Genomic DNA, 10,950 nt, shown 5'->3' with positions numbered 1-10,950 from the left:
AAAACCTTTCACTTACAAGTGAAGAGAAATAACATTAGGCCGTAGTACTAAATGACAATATATTACTTTTTAAAATCTTTATAAGTGGACTATTTTAATAATATCTAGCAAATTTGGGTATTCAAGCTCAAATGAGGTAGTAACTTAATACTCGTCCAGACCCATTGCATAATACTTCCCAAAAGCTAGGTTATCACTAACATATCTTTTTTCAAAAATTTCACTCAAATTGAAAGACGTTTAGTTTATACCTACAAAATAGATTAATACAGTATTGACAATAAACCACGAAATGTTCACACGAGTAATAAAAGGTTGAATGATTTTTATTTGAGTGAGTTTCTGCGAGGATGATATAGGAACAAAGACCCTAAAAAGAACGGGTTAGATGATGAGAGTATATTGTGGAGCGAGCCTAGTACGTGTACTAGTAGTTACTCAAATGGTTAATTATATATATACTCGTTAGTCTAATGAGTGTATATATAGGATAGCATCCAGAGACATACGCTTTTGACACACATTTTGATATATGCTTTTGTAGGGCCTACTCTGTAATGTAATTCAACGATCCTACCGTTTAACTTTCATATCTTACTTCGAAGATCATATATATCAGACATCACTCAAATGCAAAAACATATAATTGTTCGATCAAATTTAGTGTTTCTTTATAGAACTATATTTGTCCATTATCTTCACTACAAATAAATGTTTTAATGGTTTTATTTTGTCTAAATTTTGTAATGAAGATTTTTTAATAATGTACTAAAACATATACAGTTTGAATCATTAAAATCCATTACTAAATGGGCATAATCCTAAACTATGTTATTAGCGAACGGAATGTGTGACGCAAGCTATCACATTGAGCGGCAAAAATAGCTGGGCTTGTACACATTTGATTATACTGTTTTTTAAAACAAAAATATTTATTATGAGTAAAGGAAGATGATTAGAGTTCAAAACTACCCAAAATGCATAGGTAAAAACTCAACACCGTATCCACTAAAATATTAGAACAAATGCAACACTATTGATTATACTAATTTCCTAGCATGTGATGCATTTTCCGAGTATTTTACCTAATACTCTTTGTACGATAGCTGTGCTGACTTGTTACTTAAATTGCTAAGTTACCAATTGACTTGTTACAATTGACTTTCGAAGTCGTCTTATTAAATTATAGAAAATGAGTAAGCAAACCGTGTGTCTTCGTCTGAAGGTTCACCAGTGTACATTCAATCCACCAAATGCGGATCGCAATTTGCTCGTCAAGGTGATTTTCATCAGATGAAATCACGTGTAGCTGTGGCTGTCACTACCATTCTAGAACGGTGGACGTTATAATAAAAAAACCTCATCAATTTACTTATCACTCACATTCTCACAGAATTAGAACATCCATCCATAAGGTTGGATCTTCTTGGAAAACCCAAAATTTTGGTTTTGTTCAGTACTAATACCAGTGAAGAATATGAAGGTACGTAAATACACTACTATCAAAGATACATTTTTTTGTTTTTACTTTATAGCTACAGATAGTTTGATTTTCTCGGGAAATAATGAACTCTTTTCTTCATTTCTTTTGGAAAGATTTTCTGGTCTAATAACCCTAGAAAGTTTACAAATTTAGTTCATATGGTTGATATTCATAACTTGATTACGACATGTTTGTTTGGTTGGTTGCATGATCTACTACAGCAATCCATAACCATTGAGGCGCAGTTTAGATGTGAAAAATGTCGGTCCAAGGCCATGGAAATAGCTGTTACAGAAGACGGTGTGTTTCCTACTCTTTAAAATACAGGCGTTCATGTTAATTTGATCAACAAAGTACAAAACGAAAGAAAAATATTGTAAGCTAAATTAATCGAATTTGTTAAGTATTGCATGATAAAATGTTTTTCAATTGTATATAATCTTGCAGGTGTAATATCAATGGCTTTTAAGGGGGCCAATAGAGATCAAATGGTGATTACTGGAGACGGAGTTGACGCAGCGCGGCTGGCCAAGTCATTGAGGAAGAAGCTTGGCTATGCAGACTTGCTGAGTGTAGAAGAAATAACCGAAATGAAACCGCAGAAGAAAAGTGCACCTGAATGAGAAAAGAAAACTGAACATGCATATGTTACTACTCCACTTCCAGGAGAAATTTTTTTATCTCACCATCCTCAGCAGTTGGAATTCTACATCAGTGACCCACCACCAAGGAGTACTAGCACCATTTTGTAGGGGGAACTTTCATCATTTCAGGGAAGGGGCTGTTTGCTTGGAAGTCATAATCTTATTTTAAATGAATTTCGCAGTTTTGATAATCTAACATATTTAAAATTTAACAAGATCAGGTGATCATTTTGACATGGTGGTTGACCTTTAGCTTGCAATATCTTAATCTCACATTGGTAATATGATGGGGATCAGGTCTTGGGTACTTAAGCAACTAAGAATCCAAATGTGCTATACGAAATTCCTTTGTTTGTTAAGATTACATTGCATAGCTATGCCTTAACATTTTATTACCTTATTTTCGTTGATGCGTATTGATCTTTTCATATTTTTCTAGTGTTGTGTTTTGCTTCAGCTAGTTGCTACATGTCAAGAAAACTATATGTACTCCTGACACTTGTTCTATAATCTAGTGGTATTTCACTTCAATTTATTTGTCAATGAGACATCTTAGGTTACATTTGTAAATAGTTTGTTCGTACTAATTTATTAGTTTAACTTATTGTGAGATTTAGCCTGAATCTCCCACCATTTAGTGTAAAAGAGGTTGTATACGAAAAATAAATGGCTTCTTGTAGGAAATATACTATGTACATAAGTCAGGTAACATTACTTGTTGGTATGATTGATAACCTTATAAAACATTAACGATAAAACATTGCATGAGGATCCTCTGGAAAAAAATACATTACATGAGGACTTGTTCGTTTAGTAATTTTAAATCTACTATATATGGGTCAAGAAATATTTTGTTGTATCATCCTTCTCCGACTAAGCCTACCCATCAATTCTACAAATACATGTAATAGGAACCACAAGGGCAAGCCCATAACTATTTGAAGGTTCTCTCCGATTCACTATAATACTTATTGCAAAATTAAGACGGCCGAAGCAATGCCACTGTTGGCTAGGAAATAATTCCTCAACACAAATCTTTTGTTTGAGAGCGGTTCTCAAGTGTTAGATCTAAGAGTCAAGGAGAGGTCTTTGAGAGGTCGACAATCCTTAGAAACGTTGTTTGTGATGTTAGGAATGCCATTGTTGCCTAATATAAAAAGAAGGGGAAATAGATAGAAATAGACCTTTTTCTTAATCTTGAGGCAGAAATAGGACAAACTAACCATGCATAAGTTATGCACACTATGCACAAAATCCAAATTACTAAAATTCTCACGTATAAATACTAAAAACCCTCAGCTCATTTCAGCATTTTTGTCATTTGGAAGAGAGGCATGTCGAGAGAGCTTTGTAAGCTCCGGGTTTCTAGATTGGCACCCATCTTTGGCTGGTCATATCCTAGATGACGTCTCATAGACGTTTCTTTTGACTTTGCATTTCTCACGCATTTTTCCGACAATGGATTTTGTCCCTCCTCAGGTTTTTGCCATTGCCTTAGGGTTTTTTAGTGGGACTTACTTCCTTATGCAATTTCCTACCTTATTGAGAATAATGTTGTTCATTAGGATCAGTGCCGATAAGTTGACTTCCTCAACTTCTACATGATGCTGAATCCACTTTGAGTATTTACACACTCAGGGGGGAGTGTTGTAAACTTTCCTAGTTTATGTGTGATTGTGTAAATCCTAGATTAGATTTGATTCTAGTTATTTTTTCCTATATGAACTTGTATTCCTTGGGGATGAAGGATTTCTTCTCTCCCTTATTACTATAAGTAAAGGCACTACGTAGAAAGGAATAACAACACACATTCCCCTTCGATTCTACAAACACATCTCTCTCTCAATCTCTCTCCTTGCCGTCGGCCCCCTTCTCTTTGTCAGATAAAATAGGCTACAACAGTTCTATCCAACGTGTCAAGATATTATTTAATCCATATTTTCTATATTTTATTACGTCATGCATGAGATCATAACAGTGACATAATAAGATTCACTCATCATCTTGTGGTTAGCTTTTAGTACAAGTGTTGATGAGGTGCTTTAGTAATTGACTCTATTAAGTTATGATTAAGCAAATCGCAGAAAAGAGTCATAAGCATATATAGAATTCTTTGCTATTTGGCTTATGTGGAAACGCGGTGCATATACTTTGTACCCACAAAAAGTGGATCGCCAGCGTTATGTACAAAACCACATGTTGATTACTTGCGATTTGAGAATAGGCGCCATCAAATATATATAAAGAGATCGAACAAATAATTCTACTTCATCTTCTTCTTCCTAGAATTGCTAGACAAATCACTTCTACTCTTGACAGAGCCATTTTTGTTTTGTAGGATTCAATATGATGGTAAGTAGTCAGTTCAAAATAAAATGTCAAAAGATAGACATTCATGCACGCGTGCGTGTTGATTTTCCGTTGTTGATCTATGTGATTGTCATAATAAGTTTGATGATGATTTTCCTATGTGATAAGAGAAACTAGTGAATCGTTTCCTTAAGTGCACTATATTTTTAATTTTAATCTTTAATGTTTAAAATTCTCCATGTTTTTCTTTTATTCATAGAAAAAGATTTGATCACTTTTGATTTTTTCATTATGAATTGAAAGACTTGTGAGTTCGTTTCGATCAAATTAAACGTCTGAAGCCTACTTTTATTAATGTTATTTCAGCACCAAGGCTAAAAGGAAACGGTTCTGTCGTACCAAGCGAGTGTTATGTATGACTAAACTTAATGAATTGTTTTTTTTTTAATTAACTGCGCAGCAAAAGATTGTCATCGAGGTGCAAATGAGAAGCAGAAGATGTCGTGCCAAGGCCATGAAGATAGCTGCCGTCGCTGATGGTGGTGCCTTTACTACTATTGCTCATATTTTTTACGTTTTCTTCTCTAGCAAATTTTATTCTATACTTTAGTAATTTACAACAAAAAAAAGACTATGAAACGTAATCAAATTTTTACGGGGATTAAGAACGAAATTCGTTTATATGTAATATTTGCAGGTGTTAATTCAGTGGCTTTCAACGAGGAAAAGAAAGACCAGATGGTAATAATTGGAGATGGAGTTGATGCAGCTAGCTTAGCTCTCTCTTTGAGGAAGAAGGTTGGCCATGCTACCTTAGTGATTGTGGAAGAAATTGTACCGGAAGATGTATGATAATTGACAGTGAAAATATTTCCAAAAATAAAATAGAGGAAGCATATATATCATTTATGCCAATTGGTCTGCATGCATGGATACAAGCTTATCATCGATTTGATATCATGCCCAGCCCAAGCATCTTCATGTTGGTGGAATCATTTATCCATGGTGCTACAGAGCAGTTTTATGGTTAATTATGCGTTGCTCTTCAATGGATGTTCACTTACATATATTATTTTTAGTTTTGTTTTAGTTGATTGTGTGATATATGAAAATGCATTAGGAATCTTTCTTACCTACTGCCAGTCGCATAAAACACTATTTATGTAAGAACTGTAGTTCAATTAGCTAAAAATATTTATCTTTGTATAAGATCATATTCTAAGTTTGATTTTTCCTGCTTGTATAAAAAATTCAAATAGCCGCGTCTATGTTAAAATGATCATAGGGTTAGAGAGAGAGAGATGAAATTATATACAAAAGCTCCTTCAAATGTCAACCTTTTCTTTAGTGAAGCATGATAATTTCCAAGACGTAGCCATTGAAAAAGAGTGCATGTATGTATGTAGTGCTCTCTTTATTACCAAAGTTCTTGAGTTATAAATATTTTGGCCTCAATATAATAAGTTGTCTACGTTGATGAATTATTACCTACTTGCAAGTTCAAAGACTTGATATTATTTATAATAAATATATAATTTTCTAGACAACTCTCTAGAAATAGTGTACTTCATCTTAAAGTATTACTATGTCGAGACAAGTTTCCTAAGATGATACCTGAAAAAATTATAACTTATTACATGTGAAGCTTATTTCTATAGGCTAATTGACCAAAGTTACGTCTAATTATTTTATAATTAGTTGGAGATTATTCCCATAGAAAGGTTTTACTGTATTTAACAATCACGTCTAGTTCGTTTGTATGTGTCACATTCAAAAAGTTACTCCAACCGTATATATAGGCATCTAGATTCAGGTCCAAAAACCTAGGCTGTTTTTAAGATTCAGTCCTGTAATATACCTATATCATGCATACTATAAAAAAAATTAGGATATTTATCACAAATAGTCTTTAAAATTTATCTTCACCATCAGGATGGTCCTTGAAATTGAAAATTAATGTAGTCCTTGAAAATAGATGTTGCAAATCAATATGATCATTCCGTCACAATTCTGTTAAAAATTCCGCTAAGTGCTGATATGGCATATAAATAAGTCTCATAAGTCCTTTTTTTTTTTTTATCACAAATGATCCTTGAAATTGACCCACGACATCAAAATGGTCTCTGAAATTGAAAATCGATCAATATAATCCCGCAAATAAGTGTCCCAAATCAATGTACCTTTTCAGTCACAATTCTGTCAAAATTTTTGTTATGTGTTGATGTGACACATAAGTAGATCACACAAGTCCAATTAAATTAAAAAATTACAAATAAGTTTAATAATTTAATAGTAAATAAAAAGTTGTGAACCCAAAAACCCAGTCCTGCAATCACCTCTGATCTCAGTCCACATTCCTCGACACCCTTCATCAAATTGAACTTGGATCGAAATCATCTTTGGTGACGACTTGGCTGATTGACAACGACTTCGAAGACATCACCGTTAACATCTACATGGTCAACATCCTCACAACCTTAATCTTGAAGAGCTTATTCAACGCTTCCCTAGTGGTCTGGTGAATCAAAGAATGGCAATGTCTGCCTTTAGATAATGAGATTATAACCGAGGTGCATCTATTGTTGGTTGAAAACTATTTCCAAACCCCTTCTTACACCTTTGTTAAGCCTTGTGCCTTTAAGAATTTATGGAAAAGATCTCTTTTCAGAGTAGATCCTACTATAAGGAAAAAAAAAAAAAATCTATTATGCAAAAAGGTATTTAGACAACTTTTTTTAATTAATTATAAAACCCACATAAGCACATAACAAATTTTTTTTACAGAATTGTAGCGGAATGATCATATTAATTTGTGACACATATTTTCGGACTACATTAATTGATTGTCAATTTTAGGGACCATCTTGATGGTATAGGTCAATTTCAGAGACCATCTTAATGGTGTAAGTCAATTGTAGAGACCATTTGTGATAAAAACTCGTAAATCTTGTAGGGCTAATTTACGTGCCACATCAACACTTAACTGAATTTTTAACAGAATTGTGACGTAAGGACCACATTGATTTGTAACATATCTATTTTCAGGGACTACATTGATTGATTTTCAATTTTAGTGACCATCTTGATGGTAAGGATAAATTTCAAAGACCATTGGTGATAAAAACCCAAAAAATTAAGAGAAATATATTTAAAAGAGAAATGAATAAAACTAATTCTGAAAGAGGTAGATTACAGGCAAAAAAATCCATAATACAGGTACGTAGCCAAAAACAATTTATTTGTTATATACATAGATTATTAAATTAAAAAAAAAACATGTGATATAGATACATAAATATTAGTAATACACAACATAGAGATATTAAATGAATAAAATAGTTATGATATAGGGGTTGAAGGAATTTAATTTCTAGTATTATCTTATGTTTTAAAAGATATATATATATATATATATATATTTTTTTAAACAAACGATAATATATGCACTAATGGGGTGGGGAGTAGGCTAAGCCTTACAATAGGCTTGTCACAATAATATGGTTCAATTTCGCCTTCGGCGAGAATCGAATCTAAAACCTTTCATTTACAAGTAAAGAGGAATATCATTAGACCGTAGTACTAAATGACAATATATTACTTTTTAAAATCATCATAAGTGGACTATTTCTAATAATAGCTAACAAATTTGGGTACTCAAGCTCAAATGAGGTAGTAACTTAATACTCGTCCAGACCCATTGCATAATAGTTCCCAAAAGCTAGGTTATCACTAACATATCGTTTTTGAAAAATTTCACTGAAATTGAAAGGCGTTTAGTTATTATATACCTACAAAATAGATTAAGTATTGACAATAAACCATGAAATGTTCACACGCGTAATTAAAAGGTTGAATGATTTTTATTTGAGTGAGTTTCTGCAAGGATGATTTAGGAATAAAGACCCTAAAAAGAACAGGTTAGATGATGAAAGTATATTATGGACCGAGCCTAGTATGTGTACTAGTAGTTACTCAAACGGTTAATTATATATGTACTCGTTAGTCTAATGAGTGTATACATAGGATAGCATCCAGAGACATACGCTTTTGACACACATTTTGATATATGCTTTTGTGGGGCCTACTCTGTAATGTAATTCAACGATCCTACCGTTTTAACTTTTATATCTTACTTCAAAGGTCATATATATCAAAAATCACTCAAATGCAAAAACATATAATTGTTCGATCAAATTTAGTGTTTCTTAGTATAACTATATTTGTCCATTCGCTTCACTACAAATAAACGTTTTAATGGTTTTGATTTGTCTAAATTTTGTAATGAAGATTTTTTAATAATGTACTAAAACATATACGGTTTGAATCATTAAAATCCATTACTAAATGGGCATAATCCTAAACCATGTTATTAGTGAACGGAATTTGTGACGCAAGGTATCACATTGGGCGGCAAAAATAGCTGGGCACAATTAAACACATTTGATTATACTGTTTTTTAAAACAAAAATATTTATTATGATTAAAGGAAGATGATTAGAGTTCGAAACTATTACGATAATTTAAGAAGGAAAGAAATTTAAAGCAAAAATGCATAGGTAAAAACTCAACACCGTATCCACTAAAATATTAGACCACATGCATCACTATTGATTATATTAATTTCCTAGCATGTGATGCATTTTCCGAGTATTTTACCTAGTTCTCTTTGTACGATAGCTGTGCTGACTTATTACTTAAATTGCTAAGTTACCAATTGACTTGTTACAATTGACTTTCGAAGTCGTCTTATTAAATTACAGAAAATGAGTAAGCAAAACCATGTGTCATAGTCTGAAGGTTCACCAGTGTACATTCAATCCACCAAATGCGGATCGCAATTTGCTCGTCAAGGTGATTTTCATCAGATGAAATCACGTGTAGCTGTAGCTGTCACTACCATTCTAGAACGGTGGACGTTATAATAAAAAACCTCATCAGTTTACTCTTCACTCACATTCTCACAGAATTAGAACATCCATCCATAAGGTTGGATCTTCTTGGAAAACCCAAAATTTTGGTTTTGTTCAGTACTAATACCGGTGAAGAATATGAAGGTACGTAAATACACTACTATCAAAGATACATTTTTTGTTTTTACTTTATAGCTACAGATAGTTTGATTTTCACGGGAAATAATGAACTCTTTTCTTCAGTTCTTTTGGAAAGATTTTCTGGTCTAATAACCCTAGAAAGTTTACAAATTTAGTTCATACGGTTGATATTCATAACTTGATTACGACATGCTTGTTTGGTTGGTTGCATGATCTACTACAGCAAACCATAACCATTGAGGCGCAGTTTAGATGTGAAAAATGTCGGTCCAAGGCCATGGAAATAGCTGTTACAGAAGACGGTGTGTTTCCTACTCTTTAAAATTTAGGCGTTCATGTTAATTTGATTAACAAAGTACAAAACGAAAGAAAAATATTGTAAGCTAAATTAATCGATTGTTAAGTATTGTATGATAAAATGTTTTTCAATTGTATATAATCTTGCAGGTGTAATATCAGTGGCTTTTAAGGGGGCCAATAGAGATCAAATGGTGATTACTGGCGATGGAGTTGACGCAGCACGGTTGGCCAAGTCATTGAGGAAGAAGCTTGGCTATGCAGACTTGCTGAGTGTAGAAGAAATAACCGAAATGAAACCTCAGAAGAAAAGTGCACCTGAATGAGAAAAGAAAACTGAACATGCATATGTTACTACTCCACTTCCAGGAGAAATTTTTTTATCTCACCATCCTCGGCAGTTGGAATTCTACATCAGTGACCCACCACCAAGGAGTACTTGCACCATTTTGTAGGGGGAACTTTCATCATTTCAGGGAAGGGGCTGTTTGCTTGGAAGTCATAATCTTATTTTAAATGAATTTCGCAGTTTTGATAATGTAACATATTTAAAATTTAACAAGATCAGGTGATCATTTTGACATGGTGGTTGACCTTTAGCTTGCAATATCTTAATCTCACATTGGTAATATGATGGGGATCAGATCTTGGGTACTTAAGCAACTAAGAATCCAAATGTGCTAGACGAAATTCCTTTGTTTGTTAAGATTACATTGCATAGCTATGCCTTAACATTTTATTACCTTATTTTCGTTGATGCGTATTGATCTTTTCATATCTTTCTAGTGTTGTGTTTTGCTTCAGCTAGTTGCTACATGTCAAGAAAACTATATGTACTCCTGACATTTGTTCTATAATCTAGTGGTATTTCACTTCAATTCATTTGTAAATGAGACATCTTAGGTTACATTTGTAAATAGTTTGTTCGTACTAATTTATTAGGTTAACTTATTGTGAGAATTAGCCTGAATCTCCCACCATTGAGTGTAAAAGAGGTTGTATACGAAAAATAAATGGCTTCTTGTAGGAAATATACTACGTACATAAGTCAGGTAACATTATTTGTTGGTATGATTGATAACCTTATAAAACATTAACGATAAAACATTGCATGAGGATCCTCTGGAAAAAAATACATTACATGAGGACTTGTTCATTTAGTAAT

At 33.0% G+C, this 10,950-nt stretch overlaps 1 protein-coding gene across 2 annotated transcripts; it reads left to right on the top strand.

Moving 5' to 3' along the window:
* Positions 1 to 1,256: 1,256 nt before the first annotated feature.
* LOC125472173 (heavy metal-associated isoprenylated plant protein 47-like) lies at positions 1,257 to 2,425 on the top strand. Of its 2 annotated transcripts, XM_048573287.1 has the most exons (3): positions 1,257 to 1,483; positions 1,705 to 1,783; positions 1,931 to 2,425. In XM_048573287.1, exons 1-3 carry the CDS (start codon positions 1,478 to 1,480, stop codon positions 2,104 to 2,106), a joined length of 261 nt encoding a protein of 86 aa, XP_048429244.1. In that variant the 5' UTR covers positions 1,257 to 1,477; the 3' UTR covers positions 2,107 to 2,425. The 2 variants fall into 2 exon arrangements, with proteins under 2 accessions (XP_048429244.1, XP_048429243.1); XM_048573286.1 differs by lacking the exon at positions 1,257 to 1,483 and having other exon boundaries at positions 1,521 to 1,783.
* Positions 2,426 to 10,950: the final 8,525 nt, after the last annotated feature.

The sequence above is a fragment of a genome, unplaced genomic scaffold (genome assembly GCF_019419815.1).
Source record: "Pyrus x bretschneideri cultivar Hongxiangsu unplaced genomic scaffold, Pyrus_bretschneideri_v1 Contig66, whole genome shotgun sequence".
Lineage (NCBI taxonomy): Eukaryota > Viridiplantae > Streptophyta > Magnoliopsida > Rosales > Rosaceae > Pyrus > Pyrus x bretschneideri.
Note: the sequence above shows the minus strand (reverse complement) of the source record. Positions and strands in the feature narration are given on the sequence as shown.

Bases quoted from the DNA above. Each gene is read 5' to 3' on its own strand.
- LOC125472173 (XM_048573286.1), top strand. From the start codon at position 1,642: ATGGTTGATATTCATAACTTGATTACGACATGTTTGTTTGGTTGGTTG. The intron at 1,784-1,930 runs GTGTGTTTCCTA...ATAATCTTGCAG, and splicing joins AATAGCTGTTACAGAAGACG to GTGTAATATCAATGGCTTTT.